General features: G+C 40.1%; 1 protein-coding gene and 1 pseudogene across 2 annotated transcripts in view; one reads left to right on the plus strand and one right to left on the minus strand.

The window, feature by feature from the left end:
- The window catches only part of Poln (DNA polymerase nu), a 152,961-nt gene that overhangs the window by 90,184 nt on the left and 36,086 nt on the right, over window positions 1–26,691 (minus strand). For both annotated transcript variants that reach the window (XM_027387184.2, XM_035452435.1), the window contains exons 7-12: window positions 22,399–22,556; window positions 20,144–20,212; window positions 18,523–18,583; window positions 17,805–17,869; window positions 8,975–9,058; window positions 7,946–8,041 (exon numbers count right to left, since the gene is read on the minus strand). In XM_027387184.2, the coding sequence (XP_027242985.1) occupies window positions 7,946–8,041; window positions 8,975–9,058; window positions 17,805–17,869; window positions 18,523–18,583; window positions 20,144–20,212; window positions 22,399–22,556 (533 nt within the window). The remainder of the gene's footprint in view (window positions 1–7,945; window positions 8,042–8,974; window positions 9,059–17,804; window positions 17,870–18,522; window positions 18,584–20,143; window positions 20,213–22,398; window positions 22,557–26,691) is intronic.
- On the plus strand, window positions 4,064–4,643 carry LOC103161185 (annotated as a pseudogene).

The following is a 26,691-nucleotide window of genomic DNA, read 5'->3' on the forward strand; positions in this document are numbered from 1 at the left end:
CTAACCTCAAACTACCAGCCTGTCTTCTGAGTGCTGAGATTAAAGGCATGTACCACCACACTTGGCTCTAAACTTTTCTTTAATTCCTTTTTACAAATTGAAAACTTAGCTGGGTGGGATCTTGCTTTGAGGTCACCACTACCTTTACTCAATTTTCTTAATCCATTTATCTCCTTAAACCCAAGACTTAGTTCCATTCTATTTCCTGGAGCTCTTTTTCTCCCCAAAATTTACATTTGGTAATTTACCTGGCTCAGCTTGCTCCTTTTCATTATAAATCTTCATTAGAGTTACCACTAATAACCACATGACAAAGTCTATACTAGGCTGTTTTGAGATATCTTCTGCCAATGGAGCTAATAAAAAAACTCTTCAGTTTAGCCTCAGGTAGACTTTGGACAAGGGCAAAAGGCAGCTACTTCCTTTACCAAAATACCACAAGAAGGATTTCTAGGCAACACACTAAAATTCTTCTCCTTTGAAACCTCTTGAGTCAGTTCAGCTCCCCACCCTACAGTTCAAATAACTCTTATCACCACTGTCTTCCATGTTCCTACTAGTATGGCCAATTAAGCAGTGCTTAATAGCATTCCACTGCTTTCCTAACCCAAACCCCCAAAGTCCATATTTCTCCAAATAAAAATGTGATCCAGCCTATCACAGAAATACCCCAGTCCATGGCACCAACTTTTTTCTCAGAGTTTCTATTGCTGTGAAGAGACACCAAGACCATGGTAACTGTTATAAAGGGAAACATTGAATTGGTGTGGCCTGCTTACAGTTCAGAGGTTCAGTCCATTATCATCATGACAGGGAGCATGGTGTTGGCTACATCTTGATCAGAAGGCAATAGGAAGTGGGCAGTGTCACTGGGCATGGCTTGAGCATATATGAACCCTCAAAGCCTGCCTCCACAGAAACTCACTTCCTCCAATAAGAACATACCTACAAACATACCATACTAACAAAGCCACACCTCCTAATAGGTGCCACTCCCTCTGGGGACCATTTTCTTTCAAACTACCACACTTTGCAACCAGGTTAACATCTAAGTAGAGCAAACCCAATGATAGTGGCTTTCCCAGGTGGCACACTGCTGGAACTTTAGTGCATACCGCCTATCTCTCCTTCATAGAGGTAAGATCTAAGACGGGGATTCCTTGACAAGACAGGACTCAGTTCCCAGGAATACCTGCTACCCCAATTCTTGGTGAAATTTGAAGCATCCTCATCAGACATTAATATTAGGCTATTTTCTTTCTTAAGATTTTATTTATTTATTATGTATACAGTTATCTGCATATATACTTGCACACCAGAAGTGGGCACCAGATCTCATTATAGCTGGTTGTGAGCCACCATGGGGTTGATGGGAATTGAACTTGGGTCCTCTGGAAGAGCAGCCAGTGCTCTTAACCTCTGAGCCATCTCTCCAGCCCCTAGGCTATTTTCATACTGAAAACAAATTGAGGATTTTGATTACATTCTATGGAATAAGCAAGTAAATAGCCAAGATAAATTTAGGTAATGGTAAGTTGTGTGTAGAAAGTAAATTAATGTCAGGCGGTGGTGGCACACATCTTTAATCCCAGGCCTCAGGTGGAAGAGTCAGGTATACCTCTGTGAGTTCAAGGCTAGCCTGGTCTAAAAAGTGAGTTTCAGGACAGCCGAGGTTACACAAAGTAACCCTGTCTCAAAGCCCCCCTCCCCAAATAATATCCTCTGACTGCAGTAAGGCCTGAAGGCAACACCACACCCAGCTAAGAGGATATTCTTAAAATGATATTTAAGCTGACAATTATAAACTATCAGGCAAAAATCTGCTATCAGTCTAGTGTCTATTGAAAAAAGTCTGTAGTGAGAACCATTGGCAGATGGTGTTTGGATAAGATGGAGTGCCACAGCTAAAAGTTAGACCCATGGACTGGGGACATAGTTTGGGGCTATGTGTGATTCTGAAAGTGATAGGAAGACATGGCAAGTGTTTTCAGGGCAGCATCACAATGTTTCTATAGGTTTAACATGTAAGTGTAGTAGTGGGACTCTGGAGAGGAGGTCTGGAGAGACGTAAGTGACAAAGGACAAAGGTGATAAAGTGAGGATGGGAGGAAGGAGGAAGACTTAGAACACATTTTGTAGGGAGATAACACAGGACTTTCTGTGAGTGAGGCTGAAAGAAGGTCAAGGATGACTCCAGATGTTACTGATCTTTTGGCAGTCTAACTTGTCAGACCAACTTTAATAACGTTAGGCGCACACAGGCATACATATTCTCACTGAAACCTTTTAAGGTCCTCATGGTGAAAATACAATATATTACTTTCTTTACAGACCTGGAAACCAAAGTGCAATTAGGTAAGATAGGCATGATGTCTAACATGAATCCTCCCCTCAATTCTGCACTGCCTATCCAGGACTGGAATGAAAAATAGGATATGAAGGAAGATAGTCACAGCAATAGAAACCCTAACTAAGACACTTGTCCTGAGATTCTTTTGATCAAGACCCTGGAGGAGCTGGCTGGTGGTGGCCCACAACGTTGATCCCAGCACTCAGGAGGCAGAGGCAGGTGGATCTCTGTAAGTTGAGGACAGCCTGGTCTACAGAGTGAGTTCCAGGACAGACTGCAAAGCAACACAGAGAAACCCTGCCTTGAAAAAACAAAACAAAACAAAACAAAAAAAGACCCTGGAAGAACATCCTCTATGGGAGATCCTTATTTTCCTAAGTCTTCCACTGAGTCTCAAGAGCTATATGTGAGCAGTCAGCAAGTACAGGTTCCCACTGTCCTTTGATCTGAGTGCTAGCCTGGGCTGAGTGAATACAACTTTCCCTGTCACAAAGTCAAAAGCTGGATGGCACAGGAAATCCAAATCAGCACTTCAGTCACTGCAGCTGAGTATTTTCTTTTATACAGGCCCTTTCTGGAATACATAGCAGATCGGGAGTACCTGACAATTCCTCTAATCAGGATAGGGTTCCGGCTGCAATGGGGCTTCCCCTTCTTGGGCTTTTTAACCTTAGGGTCACCCTTTTTGGCTGCACCAGCGGCATCACCACCAGCCTTCTTGGCTGCTGGTTTTTTTTTCTCTTTTGTGTCAGGCTTCTCGGCTTTTTCATCCACCATCTTGCAAGATGGGAAAGAGCTTATTTGAGATTTCTCTGAGCTTCTAATATGAGTGCTAATAAGGTGTGATTTAATTTTCATTTGATTCTAGGAACTTTTGGTCTTCTTGATTTCTTCAGTTAACCACTATCCATTCCAAAGTATAGTGTACATTCTCTGTATATTTGTATAGTTTCTCATGCTATCAACTTCTTATTTTATTCTAAAATGTTGTGACATGATACAAGAAATTATTTATATTTTTTAATATTTTAAGACTTGCTTGATAGCTTAAAATGTGACTTATTTTAGAGAAAGGTCCATGAGATGCTAAGAAGAATGAGTATTCTGTTTGATGGAATGTTCTGTAGATGTCTGTTATGTCCACTTGACCTATGGTGCAAGAGTAGACTCTGAAGTTTCTTTTTGGTTTCTACTCAGGATGATTCTTCCTCTGCTGCTGAGAAACTGGGAAGATCGTTCCTCCTTTCCACCGCTTAGCCTTTCTTTTTCTCCAGACTTTCATTTGTTGTGCTCAATAGTCTTATGTCAACTTGACACACAAACTAGAGCTATTTGAAAGGAAGGAACCTTAATTGAGAAAATGCTGTCATAAGATCCGGCTGTAGGGCATTTTCTTCATTAGTGATGGATGGAGGAGGGCCCAGCCCATTGTAAGAGGTTCTATCCCTGGGCAGATGGTCCTAGGTTCTGTAAGAAAGCAGGCTAAACAAGCTATGGGGAACAAGCCAGTAAGCACCCATCCATGGCCTCTGTGTCAGATCCTGCCTAAAGTTCCCTTCCCTGTTTGAGTTCATGTTCTGACTCCCTTCTATAATAAACATCAATATGAAAGTATAAACCAAATAAAGCCTTTGAAAAGAAGAAGAAAAAGGAGAAGGTCCTTGCTACTGTCACTAAACCGGTTGGGGGTGACAAGAGTGGTGGTACCGGGTGGTTAAGTTTCCAAAAATGCCCAGGTGTTACCCTACTGAAGATGTTCCTCGGAAGCTGCTGAGCTATGGCAAGAAGCCCTTCAGTCAGCATGTGAGGAAGCTGTGTGCCAGCATCACTCCGGGGACTGTCCTGATCATCCTCACGGGGCGCCACAGGGGCAAGAGGGTGGTTTCCCTGAAGCAGCTGGGCAGTGGCTTACTACTTGTGACAGGACCTCTTGCCCTCAACAGAGTTCCTCTGTGAAGAACACACCAGAAATTTGTCATTGCCACCTTTACAAAAGTTGATATCAGCAAGGTTAAAATCCCCAAACACCTGACTGATGCTTACTTTAAGAAGAAGCGACTGCTCAAGTCCAGGCACCAGGAGGGTGAGATCTTCGACACAGAGAAGGAGAAATAGATTACAGAGCAGAGCAAGGCCAATCAGAAAACTGTGGTCTCACAGCTTTTGCCAAAAATCAAAGCTGTTCCTCAGCTCCAGGGCTACCTGAGATCTCAGTTCTCTCTGACAAACGGGATGTATCCTCACAAACTGTTTTTTTAAATTGCTATCGACCTAATTAAACAGCTTCATATGTAAAAAAAAAAAAAAAGAAATCTCAAATAAATCATTTATTAATGTATTTCAATGTGGATTAAATAAGGACCAGTCAAGTACCAAAGCAAAAGATGAAAAGAAATATAAAATGAAAGGGGAGCTAAAAGAAAAATATGGAATATCATCAAACTAGTTGGTTTAAAAAATAAACAAGATTGACAGATCCTTAGCCAAACTGGTCAAAAGAAATGAAAATTAGAACATGAAAAGGGAGAATTTCTGTAAGTTCCAGAGGATCATTAGGGAATAATTTGAAAACTTATATCCCCAAACACTGGAAACTCTAAAAGTAGGGGATAAATTCCTAAATACATACAACCTACCCAAACAAACCCAAAATGATATAAACACACAGACCCATAACAAGCAATAAGATTGAAACAGTAATATAGAATCTCCCATCCAAGAAAAACTTAAGAAGGAAGAGTGGCTGGAGAGATGGCTTAATGGATAAGAGTGCTTCCTGTACAAGTACAAAGAACTAAAGTCAAATTCCCAGCATCCACATAAAAAGACAGACATGGCTGTGTGTGCCTATAATCCCAGCATTGGGGGCAGAGACAGGTGGATCCTGGGAGCTCTCTGGCCAGCCAGCCTAGCAGAAATGGTGAACTTCCTGGTTTAGTAAGAAAACCTGTCTCAACATACTAAGTTCAAGAATTATAGAGAAAGGCACTTGAGGTTTTCTTCTGGCCCATATATGTGCACACATGGCACACATTTTCACATTGGCATGTATGCACTCTGTAATACATACCGCACATATAAAGGAAAAAAAAATAGAAAAGTTCAAAGTAGATTGAACTCACTGTAGAATTTTTCCAAACCTTTAAAGAAGAGTTAACCAATGCTTCTCAATTTGTTCTATAAATGAGAAATGGAACAAATACTACAAAATTCATTTTGTGAAACTAGTATTACTTTGATACTGAAACCAGAGTAAGAGCATAGCAAAAACAACAATAAAATCTGTCGGGGCCCAAATATATCAGTTATGATATTTTGGGTCCAAACCTCAGCTCAATCACAGGAGCTCAAAGCTCCCATTGTTTTCTAGATGCCGGCTGATTACCTCCGGATGCCTGGCCTTGGTGGGGAAGGGTTCATAGTTTGTATTACAATACACCTAGCCCCCTGGGTGGACACACACCCATCATGGGGCTGGTGGAACGTGCCCTTGTAGAATGTCTGAAGGCTTGTTTACATGCCTAGGGGCTGGTGAGGACTGCAGTTTTAGGGATGTCTCTAGGATTAAAGGAAATATTTGATATCAGCTTTCTACATAGATGTCTTCTGCTATCACCCCCACTGTTGGAAAGCTATTTAAAGAGGATACTTGAATAAATGTGGACTCCAGTGTTGTTAGACCCCCGGAAAAACTCAGGTATCCGGGGTCACCCCAATCACCAGGCAGATTTGAGACCTTGATGCAAACTGCATGAGGCTTTATTGTAATTTAACGAGCTAACCCCATGTTAGCTCGGGTCTTTTGTCTACCCACCATGGTGGATGGCTACAAAAAGACAGTTTGAACCGGCTGCCAAGAGATCTTGTAGGGCAGCGTAAGGGGAGTGTCTAGGGGTACGCACAGGCTCAGGATTGGTGTGCCTCCAGGATTGGAGGGCTTGCCCTGTGTTGATTGGCCAACTGGTTGTTATGGCCCATAGGCCCTCCCAGGGTGGTTGCTATGCTCCAAGCGTCATTGCTGTGCACTTGTCCGTAAAACACTGGAGCGTAGCGCCACCAGCTAACTTCTGATTGGTTCCTTGCCACGAGGCAGGGATCTGACTTTCTAGTGACTAGGACAAGGTCACAGCGAGCACGTGTTACTGTCTTGGCTGCCAAAATGGGGGCTGGTCCCTTCAGTGTGAACTGAGAGCCCTCCTGAGATGGCAAGATGTCTCTGTCTTGTCCTTAATGCCACTGAGTAGCTAGGAGTTTCCTCGATCTACACTCCCCCACAGGGCTGGACCCGGGCTGTTCAGTTGGTCCCGAGTGCAGCCCCAAAGACATCAGTCCGGAAGAGATGGCCTCTGTAGCGCGACACTGATACAGACTGGACCCCAACAAAAACCACAAACAGACTTCCTAATGAACAGCACAAAAATTCCATAAAATATTTGCAAACCAAGTTTAATAACACATTGAAATATCATGCTCCATGATCAAGTTGGCTTCATTTTAGGGATACAAAGATCTTACAATATAACAAATAAAAATCATATGGTTATGTCAATAGATACAGAAAGGGTCTTTGATAAGGCTCAAGATCTATGTATGATAAAAGCTCTCAATAAACTAGGAACAGAAGAAGCATACCTCAATATAATAAAGGTCATGTATGAAAAAACCTACAGCTAACATTACACTAAAATCAGAGCAAGATAAAGGTGTCTATTATCACAACTCTTCATCAGTATAGTGCCTAGAGTCTTTCTTAGATTATTATGAGAAAAAGGAAAAAGAAAATGAGACAAACAGAAACAGAAAAAGTCAAATTTTGCCATGTGACTACTTGTCTTCTATTTGGCTGCTTGCTGACATCCATGCCTAACTCAAAAGGTCAGGTTTTCTTCCTTTTCTCTGTCTTCTTCCTTCTGATAGCTTCTGAGACTTCTAGCTTATCTTCTAAACACTAAAAAATTGCTTGAACTAAAAAACAGCAACAAAAAAACAACAAAACAACAAAAAGGTGGGCCAAGAGATACCTGAATGGATGAAAGAACTTATTACACAAGCCTAACAACCTGAGTTAGAGCCACAGGAGCTACATAGAAAGTCAGATTCAGAAACTAGAGTAATGCCTCAGTGTCTAAGAGTGATCGATACTCTTACAAAGGGACTCAAGCTCAGTTCCTAGCACCCACATTGAATGGTTCACAATTGCTTGAAACTTCAGTTCCATTGGATCCAACTTTCTATCCAGGCCTCCACATGGATACCTACAGTCATATGCACAGACACACAAATATGTACACACACAAATTCTCTCTCTCTCTCTCTCTCTCTCTCTCTCTCTCTCTCTCTCTCTCTCTCACACACACACACACACACACACACACACACACACACACACACTGCACAAAATTATCCTTTGCCAGAAATATAGCCAGCCAGATGTTCCTGGAGAGCAGCTCCCTGGCCATCTCCTGGAACACAGCCAGGAGTATAACCTTGAGTGGAAACACCTTGTCTACAGGATCTGTTGACAGCACAGAAGGAATCTTGTACCTGGTGCAGATGCATGAGCATCTCAGAAAGATAAGGAAGCTAGACACTTACCATGGCCTCTGATGTGGACAACTGTTTCTGCAGCCCAGTTCTGGGAAAATGCTTCCTCTGACTCAGCAAGTGCAGCTTCAGTTTTCCAAAGAGGATCTTCAACAAAAGCAATGCACATGTGTGAGAAAGATCCAGATTTGAGAAAATGAACATAACCTGATGGAGGACTGTGTATATGTTTGTCTTATTGGTTGATAAATAAACTACTGTTGGCCAATAGGGAATCAAGTTAGGTGGGACTAGAAGTTGAGGAGGATTCTGGGAAATATAGTAAAAAGAAGTCTTGTGATCCAGGCAGGAAGTGACATAGCAGGCAGACTCAGAATATAAGCAGGGATAATATAATATAAGCAGGAAGTCTCTCTTATCCTCTTCTTCCTGCTCTCTTCTCTGGAGCCGCCATCTGAATGACAAGAGAGGATGCATGCCTCCGGCATCCTCGATCAGGGAAGTCTTTATAAAATATATAGATTAGTAATTATGGTTTATAATTAAGACTGAGCTAGCAAGTAAGAAACCCTAGTCATTGGCCAGCAGCATTGTAATTAATATAAGACTCTGTGTGTTATTTTAGGCACCCACGTGGCAGCGGGGCTCGGGCAGCTTGGCGGAAAGATTTATCATTACAATAACTATCACAACTACAGCCACTGACCTGAAGACATACATTGAAAAGATAGTAAAAGAGGTTTAGTTCCTCATTCATAAGGTCTTTGACTTAATGTATCTCAAAAATTTCTTTACTTATGAGAACATGAAAAACATACCACTTTCAGACAATATTGTAAATTTAAAATAAACCATCTTTTTAATTCTTAAGCAAGACAATTTTTTGAAAGGACAAAACTTAACATTACTAGCCAGATATGGTGGCCTTTGGCTGTAATCTCAGTACTCTGAAAGATGAGGCAGGAAGACTGTCATGGGTGCGAGTAAGCATACAGCCTGGGTTACTGACTGAGTTCTAGGCAAGTCTGGGCTACATAATGAGACCCAGTCTCAAACAAAACAAATGAAATTGAGCCTTACTTCACGAAGCTGATTATTACTCATTATAAGAAACTGTTCTCCTGCAACAAAATGGGCTTCTTGCTCCAGTTCTTTGAGGCGAGCCTGAAAAAGTGAAATATTATCATTCATAGATTTTATGATTTAAAATAATTTAACGTGTTCATCAAGCAACTTTCAACAAAAGCCCTTAATGGAATAAGAAGTCATCTATAACTTATCAAAATGAACATTTAAAAGCATACATATTGACTTGCTGTGGAATTTTCAGGCTTATAAACCACTTTTCCCTAAACATAGCTGAAATTTAAAGAAACAAAAGTACACAAAAATGAGAAAGGAAAAGAATGTGTTTTTTAGCAATTTTAGAACTAGGAAAGGGATCCAGTTCAATAAGAAAGAAGATAAAAATGTGGAGGTATAGGTTACAGGCTTATGCCTACAATAGGTCAAGATGTTCTTTAAGTCAGTAAGAAGAAATATAAACATGAGTAAAAAATGTAGACAAAGAGATGGCAGTAAGTAAAACCACAAGCCTGATAACCTGAGCTTCACCCCTGGGACTCACATGGTGGAAGGAGAATTGACTCCCCAAAATTGTCCTCTGACTTCTATACTTCTATATTCTCTCTCTCTCTCTCTCTCTCTCTCTCTCTCTCTCTCTCTCTCTCTCTCTAAAAAACACTTTAGAGACTTGGGCAGATTGTTTTTTTTTTAAGATTTTGTTTATTTATTATATATACAGTCTTCTGCCCACATACCTGCAGAGGGTACCAGATCTCATTCAAGGTGGTTGTGAGCTACCATGTGGTTGCCAGGAATTGAACTCAGGATCTCTGGAAGAGCAATCAGTGCTCTTAAGTGCTGAGCTATCTCTCCAGCCCAGGGCAGATTGTTTTTAAACAGAAATGAATAGATAGAAAATGATGATAGAAAAGCAATTCACTTCATCAGCAATCAGGAAAACAGACCAAAGTCATGCATGGTTTATCATAGTTGCAACCTTCAAACAACCAGACACCACTTGACTGAGACAGATGTCACCCATGGCAGAGCATACAAACTGAGTGATAGCATTGATGCTAAGATGCAGAAGATTGAGAGGCTGTATACAAACTATTGATTTATTCACAGTTCAATAATAAGCTAAACTATGTTGTTTAGACATTGAAATAGAGAAAACATGAAGAATAACAAGAATTAAATGTCTTCCAAGGCAGGACACTTTTGGAAGTAGAACAGTTTCTGCCAGGAAAAGCACATAAGGCTGTGGATATCCCATGCTTTGGCCTGGGTAATGGATACTAGAGTTAACTTTTGGGCAATTTAGATGGAATTAATATTTTCATACATCTTTAAGTATCTTTCCATATTTTTCATTCTTTAGGAAATTTACCAATTCCTTGAATGAACTGTAGGGAGCAAATGTCCACATAAGAAAAATAGTCTAACTTAGTCCAGCCTTTGATGGCAAATTGTGGAATATTTTACCTTGAATCAGGGGCAGAGCCAGTGACTAGATGGCCAGAATTAGCCATAGAGAAGCCAGCAATTTTTGAAAATCATTTAGAGTTCATAATTGATCTCTCCTGATTAGTACTTTCTATGGTTGAATTTCTGTAAACCTATCTTATATCCTAAATAATTAATAGAATCTCCTCTTTGCATTTTTTTTCAGGAGCAATTTGTAAATCCCCAACAAGGCAAAACTCTCTTTACATCATCAAATATTTTTTCTAAAGTATCTGAATCTGAATTAGCCAGTAAGATATCATTCATATAATGGTAAATTATAGATTGAGGAAATTTTATAAATTAGTTGAAATGGCTATTGTACAAACTATTGATAGATATAAGGTTTATATTACTTAACATTCCTTGTGGAATAATTTTCTAATGGTACTTTTGAACAGGCTGAGAATTAGTATAAGTAGGTACTGTGAAGCCAAAATTTTCTCTATCCTGAGTTCTTGTAAAGGCATAGTAAAAAAAAAAGATATATAATATAGATATAATAGACCATCTCTTAGGTAATTAAGGCAGCAAGGGACTCCTAGGCTTTAAAGATCCCATTGGCTGATTTAAATTATTTATGACTCTTAAATCTGTTAACATTCTCCATTTTCCAGATTTATTTTTAATGACAAATATAGGAGAATTCCAAGGACTGGTCGATTCTTCAATATGTTGAATATCTAGATGCTCCTGAACCAGCTGTTATAATGCCTATAATTTGTCTAATTTCAAAGGCCATTGTTCCATCCACACAGGTTTGTCAGTTAACCATTTTAAAGGTAGGGACACTGGTACCTTTGAAAGACAACAGCTGTTGTGCTCTGCTTATTTATAATTTGAACAGTCTGTGACTGTTCTTAATAATACCTTTTTAATATTCCTCTCAGAAGCATTCTTTATTTTATGGCTTATTTCTGAGATTGGATGAATATTAATCTATATTTTCCATTGTTGCAACAAATCATGTCTCCACAAATTCATTGTATATTAGACACATATAGTTTTAATTTTCCTATCTGTCTTTCTTGTCCTATACACCCAACCCATCTTGTACTTTGTTTTACCTGAGATAAAGTTCCAATCCCTAGAAGCTGAGCATTTACCTCCTGAAGAGGACAATTTGGGTGCCAAGATTTTGGTGAAATTATTGTCACATCTGCACCTGTGTCTATAAAACCCTCAATTTCAATGCCATTTATTTGTATTTTTAGCTTTGGTCAATGATCATTTATAGCAGTTTGCCAAAATATGAGTTTTCTAGTCACATCCATCGAAGTGTGGTTTTTATATTAAATCTTTTAATTGCTCTGGGGATGAGTTTCGATGATGCTGACGAGAATGATTGAACCAAATCTGGTAGTAGGGCCTGTGGGAGGTTCCTCAGTGTTTTTCCCAAAGGCAAAGGGTTACCTTGCCTGTCCCTTGTTGATCTGCATTCATCAGTCCAATGCCAACTTTGTTATACATTCTGTAAAATCCAGAAGGCTGGGGCCTTCTGTTTGTATTATCTCTACAGAAAAAACAAACAAACAAACAAACAAAAAAACCAAAAAAAAACCCAACAACCCCCCCCCAAAAAAAACCAAAACCACTGTTTCTAGGAATACCTTACCTACAATACCTTTTCAAATGATCTTGTTTACCACAATTAAAAAATCTGACATTTTGATTTTTCTTGAATTTCTCCTATCCAAGTATCATTGTAAGTATGAGATCCATTATCAGCTATATTTTGGGTCCATTCATCTTTGGGTACTGATCTTGCCTTTAAGAGCCTAATAACCTTTTTGCATTGTGAATTAGCATTTTCAAAAGCCAAAGATTCAATTAATATTTGCCTAACTTCTGGATTTGATATCATTCTATTTACTGCTGAAGTCTATCTGTGTAAAAAAAAAAAAATCAGTGAAGGCTTCCTTTGGACCTTGCATAATTTTAGTAAATGACTCAGTTCCCTTTCTGGATTCTTCAACCCTGTCCCAAGGTTTCAAAGCTGCTATATGGCATATAGCCAAGGTGTGATCATCAAATGTAATCTGATTTTGCAAATCAGTGTACTGGCATTTATTGAGAAGCTGGTCTTGGGAAATTTCATACCTCAACCCCTACTTCGTTGTTCTATGACCCTATCTTTCATCATGTTTTCCACCGTAACTAAGTACCAGCTTCCAATATTGCTGCAGCTAAATCTTTCCAGTCTTGTGGAATAATTCTGTTCTGAGTTTAACATGAATTTAACATCTGCTCTACAAAGGGTGAATGCCTTCCCTATGAAATCACTGCTTCCTTAAATCTCTTCAACTCTAGCATCTCTACAGGATCCAAATTAACTTCTGCATAGCCTTAGGGTACCTATCATCTGGTACGGTCCCTGTATGATAAATGGATAAATTTAAATTAAGGTTGGTTTTCTAGTAACCTTAAGCCATTCCTCTTTAGTTTCATAATGCAATGGAATGGTAGGTTCTGCTCTTAATTCTTCTGTCTGTGTCTAAGTATTTTTCTTATTTTCATTAGTAGATCTTTTTAAGGCTTATATTTTATCAATAGTAGGTCTTTCTAAGGCTTGTATCTTATCAACAGGAAGTCCTTCTAAGATTTGTATCTTATCTGTTGAATTTTTATTACTTCCATTAGTAAGTTTTTCTAAGGTTTGTATCTTATCAATACTAAGTCTTTCTTTCTTTCTTTCTTTCTTTCTTTCTTTCTTTCTTTCTTTTTTTTTTTTTTTTTAACTTTTCCAGACAGGGTTTCTCTGTGTAGCTTTGGAGCCTATCCTGGCACTCCCTCTGGAGACCAGGCTGGCCTTGAACTCACAGAGATCTGCCTGCCTCTGCCTCCCGAGTGCTAGGATTAAAGGCGTGTGCCACCAACGCTCGGCTTAAGTCTTTCTTTTTAAAATAATTTATTTAACTTTATTTTATGTGTATTGGGTGTGAAGGTGTCAGATCCCCTAGAACTGGAGTTACAGACAGCTGTGAGCAGCTATGTGGTTGCTGGGAATTGAACCTGGGTCCTCTGGAAGAACAGCCAGAGCTGTCTTTTTTTTTTTAAGATTTTATTTATTTATTATGTATACAACATTCTGCTTCCATGTATATCTACACACCAGAGAAGGGCACCAGATCTCATAACAGATAATTGTGAGCCACCATGTGGTTGCTGGGAATTGAACTTAGGACCTCTGGAAGAGCAGTCGGTGCTCTTAACCTCTGAGCCATCTCTCCAGCCCAATACTAAGTCTTTCTAAGGTTTGTGTATTTTATCAGTCAAATTTTCATATTTGGCACAGTTACCAAACCACTTTGCTAAGGATAAAATACGAATTACCAAACTGATAGTAATTACAATCAGCATTATTTCAACCCAGCAAATGGTTTATCTCATTTATTTTTTCCATTTGCAAGCCATCTGCAGTAGCACTATACAGAGTCCTAACTCCCTACATTGTGATATTGCCAATTCTTAACATGGGAAAGAGTTTTCTTTTTAATATTATTTCGTTCTTTCCTTAAGGACTTCCCAAGTATCTCACCAAATTTGCTGACTTTTCAGTTTTTCTGTAGCAACAGCACCACCAGGGAAAGGCTCAAGCCCCTCATGCAATTTCCAAGCACAGGTCCACTTTCTGGAGTCCTGTGAATGGCTCTCAGGGAGACCAAGTGGCGACTGTGGTGGTGCCAACTGGCATGACTTATCTCTGTAGTCATGCCATGCACTAGAACACCAAATGTATTTTTTCCATCAGCTTAGAGGCTGCACATGAATCTACTGATATTTTAATTATTATCTGTAGCCCCACAGCCCAGCAGTCAATGCTCTGTCAGTCACTCAGGCCACAATCTTGCAGGCTTCTGATCCCACAACCTGATTTATGAAGGTCTATGGATGTTTAAATTAAGTCTCTATCAATTCCATTTACCAACAAAGACTTAGAAGTCAGGTATGGGTGGTGAAAACCTGCTAGATCAGAGAAGCTGAGAAACAACCAGCTGACCTTCCTTTATGGCCAGTGACATCACAAGAGATGTGTCTCTTCCCTTATCTCAGAACCAAAAGGAAGATCAAACTCCAGTCCCCACCCTTTCCTTCTTGTACGTCTTCTCTATCCAATGTCTGGCTTCTCTAAGGCTAATTCTAGTCATCTTGTCACTGATTACAACCCTGATTCAAGGTAAACTTTATTGACAGTCTAGTGTGTCACAGTGCAATCAAACTATCCCACAGCAATGGCCCACTGAAGACTCCCCCAACACACACACACACACACACACACACACACACACACACACACACACACACACGTTGCAATGTTTGTTCTCCCTTACATGAGTGTCTTAGTCACTGTTCCGTTGCTGTAAAGAGTATGAGTCACACAAAAGAAAGCATTTAATTTGTTTTTTTCAAGACAGGCTTTCTCTGTGTAGCCCTGGCTGTCTTGGAAATCACTCTGTACACCAGGCTGGCCTCAAACTCAGAGATTTGCCTGCCTCTGTCTCCTAAGTACTGGGACTAAAGGATGCACCACCATCACCTGGCTAAGAGTTCTACTTTTGATCCACAGGCCAAGGCGGGAGACAATGGGCTTGGTATGAGTATTTGAAATCTCAAAGCCCACCCACAATGACATACTTCCTCCACTAATGCCATAACTTCCTAATCCTTCTAATCCTTTAAAATAATTGCACTCTCTGTTGTCTAAGCATTTGAATATATGAACCTGTTGGGGCAATTTTTATTCAAACAACCACATTCCCCTCCCTGGCTCCCATAGGCTTGTAAACATATCATAATGCAAAAGGCATTCAATTCAACTTCAAAAGTCCCCATAGTCTATTATAATCTCAACATCGTTAAAAAGTTCAAAATTCAAAGTCTCTGAGACTCATGGAAATTTCTTAACTATAATCCCCTGTAAAATCAAAATAAAAAAGCAGACCACATACTTACAATATACAATGGCACAAAATATACATTAGCATCACAAAAGCAAGGGAAAGGAGCATAGTGAGGAAATACTGAAGCAGAGCAAGACTGAAAACCAGTAGGACAAATTCCAAATTCTGCATCTCCAAGTCTGAAGTGAAACAGTTCTTCAGATCTACAACTCTCTCTTGGGATGGTTCTACACCCAGTCCTCAATTCAGCATCCCATGATACTGGCACCTCCAACATCTTGTGGTCTCTAACACAATCCAAGTTTCATCTTCACATCTTTAAAAAAAGACTACTATGAAGGCATACCCCTGAAACATGTCTGGCCTTAGTGACTTTCCTTAGCTATGGAGGGAGATTCCACAACCCCTTCTTGCAGCACAATAAATAAAAGACCCAGAGACTGATATTGGGCTTCAAGCTTCAGCTGAAGATCAGAAGAGCAAAGCAGTTAGCCACTTGCTCTTACCTCTTTCTCAGCTCAGACCAAAGGGGTGATCCTCAAACTGCTCTTGTCGTTACTGCTCCTCAGATTCACTCAAACTGCTATGCTCTCCTCAATGTGACTAGAGACTAATTCTGAGACTAACTACTGAAGACCCTGCTCCTATCTTTTATACCTCTCTTGTGCTGTGATTAAAGGTGTGAGTTCTGTTATACTTTTACCCTGATTCAATCTCTTATAGCCCTGGGTGGCCTTGAAATCAGACTGATCCATCTGCCTTTGTTTCCTAAATCCTGAGATTAAAGGTGTATGCCTGGCTTCTAAGGCTATTAGGATTAAAGATGTGTATCACCACTGCCTGAGCTCTATAGCTTGAGGCTGGTTTTGCTTTCTGAATCCTCAGGCAAGCTTTAATAAATTATAAATAATATATAACCACACCTTCTTGTATCCTTGACTCTAAATCCAGAAATACATGGCTGTGGCTAAAGCTTCCAAGTTCTGCTGCTTGCTGGGGCTGGAACTTGGCCCCCTTGCTCAATTACACTTGCATCAGTTTTTTGATGTTTATGGTTTCCTTCACAGAGTAAGCTTTAATTCCTTTTTATAAATTGGAAGCTTAGCTGTATGGGGTCTTGCCCTGAGGTCACCACTTTATTCATTTAACATAAGTCTTTTCTTTAAGCTTTTTTTTTTTAAAAAAAAAAAAAACTCCTTGAGCACAGGAATTGTCTCCAACATCAACTTTCCTGGTGTTCTTTTTCTCCTCACACTGTATGTTTTACATTTCTCTTTGTTCAACTTGCTCCTTTTCATTACAGATCTGTATAAGAGTTATTACTAGCCAGGTAGAGGTGGCACATTCTTTTAATCCCAGCATTTGGGAGGCAGAGGCAGGAAGATCTCTGTCAGTTCAAGGCCAGCTTGGTCTACAAAGTAAGCTCCAGGATGGCCAGGACTGTTACACAGAGAAACCTTGCCTCAAAAAGAGAAAAAATAAGTGATTACTAATAACCACATTGATACAGTGTCATTACTAGGCTGTCCTAAAATCTCTTCTGCCAATGCCAATAATCCAAAACTCTCCAAGTTAGCCTCAGGCAGACTTTTAGGACAAGAGCAAAAGGCAGCCACATTCTTTACCAAAATATCACAAGAATGATTTCTAGGCCACTTGCTAATAATCTTCCCCTCGAAGCCTGGAGCTCAGCTATTATAATTTTCATTGCTCTCACCACTACTGTATCCCATGCTCCTACTAGAGTGGTCTATTAAACCATGCTTGAAGTGCTCAACCACTTTTCTAGTCCAAAATCTTCCATGTTCATCCAAAAAACAAACAAACAAACAAACAAAAAACCCAGCATGGACAGGCCTACCACACAATACTTCAGTCCCTGTACCAACTTCTGTCTTAGTCACTTGTTCTAGTGCTGTGCAGAGACACAGCACTAGACTAAGGCAAATCTTATATAAGAAAGCATTTACTTGGGGTCTTGCTTAAAGTTTCAGAGATTAGACCATTATTATCATGGTGAGAAGCATGGTGGCACACAGTCAGACATGGAGAAGTAGTTGTAGAGAAGTTTACATCCTGATCCATAGGCCAAGAGAGACACTGGGCTTGGTATGGCATTTTGAAACCTCAAAGCCCACCCCCACTACATACTTTCCCCAACAAGGCCACACTTCTTAATCTTTCTAAGTCTTTTCAATAATGCCACTTCCTGGTAAGTAAGCTTCAAATATGTAAGCTTATTAGGGTCATTTTATTCAAACCACTACAGTGCAATAGATGTCAATGAGCTGTAAACCCTTCAACACATGGTCTTCTCCTCTAGGAGTCCAGGTGAAGAACAAACAGTATCAACAATACTCTAGGACCAATAGGGAAGGGAAGAAAATCAGAATCTAATGAGAGCAATGATAATTACAGATTCCGAAATAATAGCTTACCCCAAGGAGTGCCGAAGTCCTCTCTATTTCTTCTTTGTCAACTGGAATCTTATGGTTTTCCATCACTGTGAGTCAAAATAAGAGGCAGACCATATTTTCATTGCATTAATCAATCCTTTTCAGTAGACTGAAGAGGCCCCCTCTCTGATGACCTAATGATAGCAATGCTCATTTACTTAGGTCCCACTCTAAGTCAATCTCTGTTCTGTGAGGAAACAGAAGCATTGAAAGAACTGGCCTGTTGGGGATACAGTCTAATGACAGAGTGCTTGCCCAGCACAAGCCAGATCTTGGGTTCAGTCCTGAGGTGGGAAGGATGTGGAACTGCACTGGTTCCAGCCTGGCTCTTTGCATATTCTGGATATAGAGTCACTGCTGGCCCTGCAGCAGGACCTGGTCAGAGGCAAAAATGGGCAAAATCCCTGGAGGGTTCTTAAATAGTCTCAAGTGGTAAGAGAAAGCAGCGCAGAAATGGAGGATTAGCCTGAAATTGAGATAACACATGGGTCTCCATGGGTAGATGCAGGCCTTCAAGTCCTTCCAGACCGGAAGGTGATGTAGCCCAAACCCCTTTGCTGCAGAAGAGGAAATAATGTGATAGCAACCTCTTTGGATGAAATACAGTAACCACTCCATTATAGGCTAGAGAAGATTCATTCCTAAACAATGTAAAGATTCTCCAGAAAGATGACTATATTTTGTTTTTATGGTAACTCACCTGCCAAAATTGGTATCAAAGGAAGCTCCAAAGTACAAAATAGTTGCCATAAGCCATAAGCCTGTTTCACAGAAGAAATAATATCAATATGATTTTTAATTATTATCTGCATTTTGTTGAAAAGCTATTTGACTTTGTTGTGTTAAGATTAAAGTGCCCCCTGTCCAAAACGGTTCTTCCTACTATCTTCATTTTTTTTTAAATATTTATTTCATGTGCCTTGGTGCTTTGCCTGCGTGAGGTCTGTGTGAGAGTGCTGAATTCCATGGAATTGGAGATACAGGCAGTTGTGAGCCACCATGTGGGTGCTGGGAACTGAACCCCAAGTCCTCTAGAAGAACAGCCAGTGTTCTTAACACCTAAGCCACCACTCTAGCCCCTTCATTATTTTTAATAAAACTCTTATTTCTATTACAAAGAATATTTTATTACTATCTGAATATCTGGTATAGATATTCTGAACTTTAACAAGATCTTTGCTCTCTCACTTTGAGGACTATTGCATGGTTTTAGCCTTCTATTTTAACTACAGAATGGTTCACTGAATTACAATCATTTTACCTAGTCATTATCAATCTTGCATTGGCTCTGCAGACTAATCAGGAGTGTTAGAATCTTTATATGGCTACCTGTTTTAAGAGCATGAAATCCTTCCTCTTTTATTCATATCACCTTCCATGTTATTTCTAGCCCAGTCTGGACTCAAACTATCTATGTAGATGGGCTGCCCTAGAACTTCTTCCTGTCTACAATTCCTAAATCCTGGGATTACAGGCCATGTCCATCACACCAGATTTTCTATGATGTTTATTGGAGTTTTCCTTATATTCACTCTTTTCTGCTGTCATCTAAGAGTTCTGGGCCTTACCATCTAGTTTCTCTTAATTTCTCTGTCTCTCCCTGTACCCTAAGGTAGACAGATCCTCTCCAGGACACATCACCTGTTTGGGCATATGCCCTAGGGCAGGAGAAGAAAGAGGCAGCTTGCATTAGAGAGCAGGAATGGAAAAGCCTCCAGCTATAGCCTATCCTTAGAAGCATCTCATTTTGCCAATTTCCTTCACCTTTGCCTCAGGACATAGTCTCTTTTCCTTCAGTTCTCCTCAGTTGTTCCTTCACTGGCTGCAGCTTCCTAATAAAAATCTAAGTGAAACAAGTTGGGTCCATTTTGTTGCAAACCAAAGTAAACCCTTGGCATCAGAAACATACTAGTTAATTGTGAGGCTTTGAAACAATTGTTTTCAATACCAGAACACATTTTTTGTTGTTGTTGTTTTTTTTTTTCCAGACAGGATTTCTCTGTATTGCTTTGGAGGTTGTCCTGGTACTCACTCTGTAGACCAGGCTGGCCTTGAATTCACATAGATCCATTCGTTTGTCTCTGCCTCCTGGGTGCTGGGATTAAAGGCATGTGCCACCAATACCCGGCCCACAGAATACATTTTAAACCTGCAGGAATTATCATTTTAATCTTTCCTTTTCTGAGTGAGTCACAGATTAATTTGACCTTAGGAAAACATCTCACTTCATTATCAAAACACTAAGTGTGAATATGAGTGTGGGTACAAATGAAAATACAGGCCCTATATAGCCATAAATTACAGTATAAAAATTGCCTTGCCTTCAACTTGGAACAGAGATCCATCGTGAGGTCGTAGAGTATCCTCAGGTTCAAACACACATTCTGATTCTTTAAAATGAATACATTAAAATTCAGATGAACTTGACAGCAATTCTCACAGTAGTCTAGGAACTGATATCACTTACAAAGTGTTTCTAGTGACATGGTAAGATGCTCCTGACAAAGTCCCTAACAAAAAGCACCTCCATTGTGCAAGCTGGGCTGTCCACAGGGAGGCACTTCCTCAGCCCAGCATTTTCCCTTCATTTTACAGATAGAAAAATGAAGCACTCACTGCCTGTTTCAGTGATTAAATGATTGGCAGAGCAAGAACAAGGATTCTCAGATCCCACAACCTCTCCTCTCTGATCTGTCACACAGCAACAACTAGATGGGTGCTACATTCCACACTAACATATTAACACTCTAGGACAGGTAAATGGAAAAGCCCAGAGAAGCCACAAACATGTTCAAAGGACAGAGAGGGGAGATGGAGTAAAAGGCAGCCCCTCAACACAGTCTGTGTCCTTCCTAACAAAGATCTTTAAGACTTTCTACTCAACATTTTACTCTGCCAAAGAACCCCAAACTCTGGACTGCTCAGATTCATCTCTGCTGAATCCTCACATTAGAAGAAACTCAAAGTATGTGGTTGCTGGTTGGATATATTCTAACATACTTCTTTAGTCATTTCTTGATCTTCACATCTATGCCACCACCTAGAACAACTCCACAGAGTTTCCTGAAGCTTTCTCAACTCCAAAGTGATCACAAGCTTCCACTTAGAACCATTCTGGGACTGGCTTGTTCCTTGGCATGACACAGCCCCTGAGAGCCCTGCATGAACCTGGATCCCAAAGTCCCTGTCTCCTTCCCACATGGCCCTGTTGTCCCCTCTAAGGAGCTAATTTTCTGGGAGGCCTTGCCATTCCCATGCTGTTCCTTCTATCTGAGCTCCCTTCCATTATGAGTAACTCAGGTCACCTCTTCAGAGTAGTACAGAAGCAGATCCTATAGATTAAAGGCCCAACTTCCATCTCTAATTCTCATGCATTGTGGGGTTCTCCACAGCCACATCTCACCAACAACCATGATTGGAATTGCACTTGAAGCTGCCTTTGATGCTCATGGGGCAAGACAAAGGAGCCTCAGGAACAGAAAACAGAGATCCGGAGCTGGCTCACCAGCATCACTAAGCATCTGCTCCAGCCTACATTAGAGGAGCACACCCTCTATAGCTGATTTTTATTCCATGCAGCCATCTTATCCATGAATCATATGTGGGAATGGTAAGAAGAAACTAGACTTAAAGTCATAAATCCAAACTGAACTATGGTATCAACTATACCTTAGGCAAGATGAGTGAACAGTAGTAGCATGTGCACATCTAGTATACCCATCTGTGAAGTGGGACTGATAATACTCGAGTGGACAATTTCTTGCAGTCATATTTCAGCTTCAGTTTGGGGAATCTTTGCCTAGCAGAGTAGGATTCTAATCACTAGTAAGGGAAGAGGGACAATTTACAAATGCTAAAACTGAATCTTGGCTCCTACACTGCCACTCTGCCCAGGCTGCCAGGGCCACAGATTCCCATTCTTGCAAGAATTGTATCTTCTTTGATTCTGTAATCTATTTCGTGACCTTCTGGTATACCTCTTTTTAAATTCAAGGATACAGTGTTTCTGTTATTTACAGTCTATTCCTATGGGACACAGACTCTTGTCTACACATGCTAGTTAAGAGGATGAAGGGCAGGAAGTGCGGGCTCTCATGTCTCCTGCTGTGCCTTTGGCCATCTGAATGTTCACCTGCAGTATTCCACCATGTGGTTGAGTAGAGGGTTCTATCTGTGACCACACCCCTACACCTCTCCTTCAGGGGCATCCCCCAGAATAAGAGGGCTTGGAGAAACTCAGCTTGTCCTTTCTACCTAGACTGAGGTCACAGGAAGTCAGCCAACAAGAACATGTCACCAGTGCTAAAGATTTACAAAAGGACAGTTCTCTGCTCACAGAGGAGGTGCTACTGACACTGGAGATTCCATAGAATTACACTGTAAATGAGACTTTCCAGGATATCGTTCAACTTTATTCATTGACCTCTACCAGAAATACCTCAGCCAAAAGGATTTGGATGGAACAATGAAATGAAAATGGGTGTTAGTAATAATCTTGTTACTATTAGATTATCTACGAAGCAGAAAAAGTCAGGGTTGTATTAAAGAAGATAGAACCTCATCTTAAACATCTTACCACAATATTTCCTGAAGTATCACCAAATGTGCTGCTTGGTTTGACTATGATGGACTTTTCTAGGTGTTTTGCTACTAAATCTTCAAATGAAGGTGCAGTGTCACTAGGATCTATTAGCCATGCAGCAACTCTGGGATCTAGTCCTACAAAACCTGCAACTACAGAGGAAAAGATTACTTAGTATTTCCTCAAATTACAAGCAATTGTTGCTTTTCCTATCTTTACACTAAGCAGAGTGTTTTCCAAATATGAAACACAAATGACTGATAAACACTTAAAAATGTTCAACATCCTTAGCGATTAGGGAAATGCAAATTAAAACTACTTTGAGATTTCATCTTATTCCAGTCAGAACGCACAACATCAATAAAACAAATGAGGTCATATGCTGCCAAGGATGCCAGCAGAGGAGAACACTTAATCATTGCTGTAGGAATACAAATTGGAACAGCCACTATGGAAATTAGTATGATGTTTCCCCAGGAAGCTGGGAATAGATCTACCTAAAGATCCAGCTATGCCATTCTTGGGCATATATCCAAAGGACTCTTATATTTTACTACAGAGATTCTTGCTCAATCATGTTCATTGCTGCTCTATTCATAATTGCAAGAAATTGGAAAGAGCCATGATGTCCATCAACTGATAAATGGATAATGAAAATGTGGTATATTTATACAGTGGAATATTATTCAGATGTTAAGAAAAAAATGAATTTTTTTCTGCTGGTAAATGGATGGAGCTAGAGAAAAAAAATCCTGAGTGAGGTAATCCAGACCCAAAATAAATAACTACTACATGTTTTCTCTTATATGTGGATAAGCTTTTGATATGTATTCAAAAATTTAAATAACTACAGATGTTTAGGTACCTAGTAAGGAACCAGGGGGATGGAGAGGATCTTCATATATGGGAAAATAGAATATTGTGTTATGGGGAGACAGGGCAAACAAGAATAGAAGGATTAAATGGGAAGGAGGATGAGAGGAAATATGAGAGGGACAACTAACACTAAAGGCCTTTGAAAGCCACAGGAAAACCTACTACTATAGAAGCACACACACACACACACACACACACACACACACACACACACACACACACACACACACACACACACACGAGAAACGAATCTAAATGAAATCATACAATGTCCCTACTAGATTTCTTTTTTTTTTCTGAGACAGGGTCTCTCTGTGTAACAGCCCTAGCTATCCTGCAATTTGTTTTGCAAGCAAGGCTGGCCTTCAAGTCATAGAGATCACTCCTGTCTTTGCCTCCCAACTGCTGGGATTAAAGGCATGAGCCACCGTTGCCCAGCCCAACTAGATTTCTTATGCCATCAGGTGAAACTTCTAGTGCCAGGAATGAGTTACACATTTTTGAGTTGTTGGCTAAAGTGATCCCATGGAGCCCCCTCCCCCAACATCACAGGCTATTGCCAAGGGTGTTGATTACTTTCCACAATGAGATAGTAAGACCCTATTGAAGACAACATTTATTTATGTTACTGAATATGGAGAAGTTGAGCTGGTGCCAAACTAGAAGCTTAATCTCTACTGTATTCATGGTACTAGAAAGTACTCTGCACTCTACCAAAGGATAAAGGCAATCATCAATATCACCCAGCTATAAACTCTGTTACCTACAACAGTGACCGGCCTATCAGGGTTTTTTGTTTTGTTTTTTTGGGACAGTTTCTCTCTATGTGGGTTTGGCTATCCTGAAACTCACTCTGTAGACCAGGCTGGCCTTGAACTCACAGAGATCCACTTACCTCTGCCTCCCAAGTGCTGGAATTAAAGGCATGTGCATCATTACTGCCCAACAATCTGCCTATAAGCTCTCCTGGTACAATAGTGGCATAAAAGTTATAAGAGTAACCAACCATTTTTTATTGGATTTAAGGCCCATTCCCTGAGATGGAATCCATACCTGACACTACTAAAGTAACAACAACCTGAAACTAGATAGTCCATGGGCCTAGTGGGAAACCTATTATTCTGCTAAAGGAACATGGTAATAAAATGACTCCCATAACATATTGGTATATCCATAGATCACTGTTTCACTAAACACTAATCAGAGAAGCATCTTCATTCAGTTGGGAATTAACTGAGAGACCCACAATTGGACATCATGCAGAAAGTGAGAGACTCTGGAGCACTTAATCCTAAATGGGACATCTTCATTGGGCCGCGTCCCTACCCTGCCCCAGTCAGGCTCAGGGATCTATGTGTAAGAGTAAGCAGAAAGACTGTCAGTACCAGAGGTGAAGAATGACTCCAAGGAAACTGTGTTACAAATACAATCGAACTTATGCACATATGAATTCACAGAGACTGTAGCAGTATGCATAGGGCCTGCACAGGTTCAATCCAGACAGTTTTTTGACACTGAGAAGGGAAAGCGGACAGAGAGCCCCATTCTAACCAAGAAGCTATCTGTAACTGATATCCGCTGGCAAAGAGTGACTCAGTTTTCTACAATGGAGTGTCACTGGGTATATCAATCACATTCTAGGACAAGACTCATGGGTAGGAGTAGTGGGCCAATAAAAAACAAACTTCATGGATTTTAGGGGACTTTTTGTTTCATTCTGTTTTGCAATTATTTTTATCTTATAGGCTTATTTGTTCTGATTTTCATTTCTGTGTTTTTGTTTTGTTTGAAAGAGAGAGAAAGAACATAAAACTGGGTAAGTAAGGAGATAGGCAAAGATCTGGGAGGGGTTGAGGAGGAGAAACATAATCAAAATATATTATATGAAAAAATCAAATAAAAAGAAATATCCCCAAAAGATTAATATTCTAATGACTAATACTTTGTGCTATCCTCTCAAATTACAGAACTTAGTACCCCTATGACTATTATTTCTCAAGAATTTATTTTTCAAAAAAATATAAGTTAGCATGATAAGTTTTATGCCTTGCAATTAGCAGATAAATAGTTACACTTAACTGCATATAAAATGTGTTAATATCACATATGTTCTAAATAATTACTTGATTATTGTTATAAAGTCTTGATTTAAATGATTTTTTTAGTCATTGTCAAATTTCTGAACAAGTGGCTGTCAGGTCTATCTTACCATGGCAAACAAGACTTTGTGATGACAAGAAAAAAATAATTTCCTTTTTTCTTTTTTGTATGTATCTGCATGTGTGGTCTGTGTGTACGTGTGTGTGTGTGTGTGTGTGTGTGTGTGTGTGTGTGTGTGTGTGTGCGCGCGCACGCGCATATGCAGGTACATGCATGTAGGAGCCTGCAGTTGATGCCAGGAGTCTTCTTCAGGCATTCTCCATCTTATTTATTGAGGCCAGGTCTCTCAGTTGAACCCATAGTTCCTCAATATAGCTCTCTAGCTAGCCAGCTTGTTCAAGAGATCCTGTCTCCACCCTCTGAATGTACTGGAATGGTAGGCATACCATCACACCTATTTAACATTTACATGGGTACTAGGGATCAGAACTTCAGTCCTCACACTCAAAACAATACCTGCCGAACCATCTCTCCAGCCGTCACCTTGTAGGAAAGTGGATTGATACATCCAGGTCCTACATGGCTGGTTGACATGGACATCACATCAAAGAAATAAAATCTAAACAGCTAAGAAAGGATAAGGAGTCCAAGATCACTTGGAAGATGAATCTCTCAATGAAGTCAGAAACCTCTCCTGACTTGGGCTTTTCAGCCATTGTAGGTGATAGATCTTCTCTTCCACTTTCTCCCTGTCTCCTGTCTCCAAGACTACTCATAATGCTTCATCATGGTCTCAGAATCATGCCTCCTGAGTCAAGGAATAAGGGTAGGAGCTACCTGGATTCACACAGTATCCTATCACTGTGCCAGAGTAAGCAGGAAATGTAGGGCAGACAGAATGGTATTCCCTGACAAAAGATAGTCCCATGAGACAACTAAAAATAAAAAAAGCACTGACCTTTAAATAAAACTATAATCTTGGATCACATCACACCAAATGTCAGATTGTTTGGCATTCTTAAGTTATTATACTAGCCAGAGAGATTTATATTTACCACAGCAGCCAGTGTCAATCCTTCTCCACATTATGGCAAAGACAAATGATGTAGGCATATTTGGAACTTTGGATGCTTGTGCGTCCAGGACAGCAATATTTGACTTCACATGACACTGTCTGGTAACACTCACTGATCTCTTATGTTCCAAAGGTAAGAGTTCTACAGAAAGATCTTTTTGAAAAGACCTTGGGAAATAGGACAGTACCAAATTTTCTAGATTCTGAACCCTGTAAACTTTTGTAATTGAGAAATC

Source organism: Cricetulus griseus, assembly GCF_003668045.3.
Source record: "Cricetulus griseus strain 17A/GY chromosome 1 unlocalized genomic scaffold, alternate assembly CriGri-PICRH-1.0 chr1_1, whole genome shotgun sequence".
NCBI classification, from domain to species: Eukaryota; Metazoa; Chordata; class Mammalia; order Rodentia; family Cricetidae; genus Cricetulus; species Cricetulus griseus.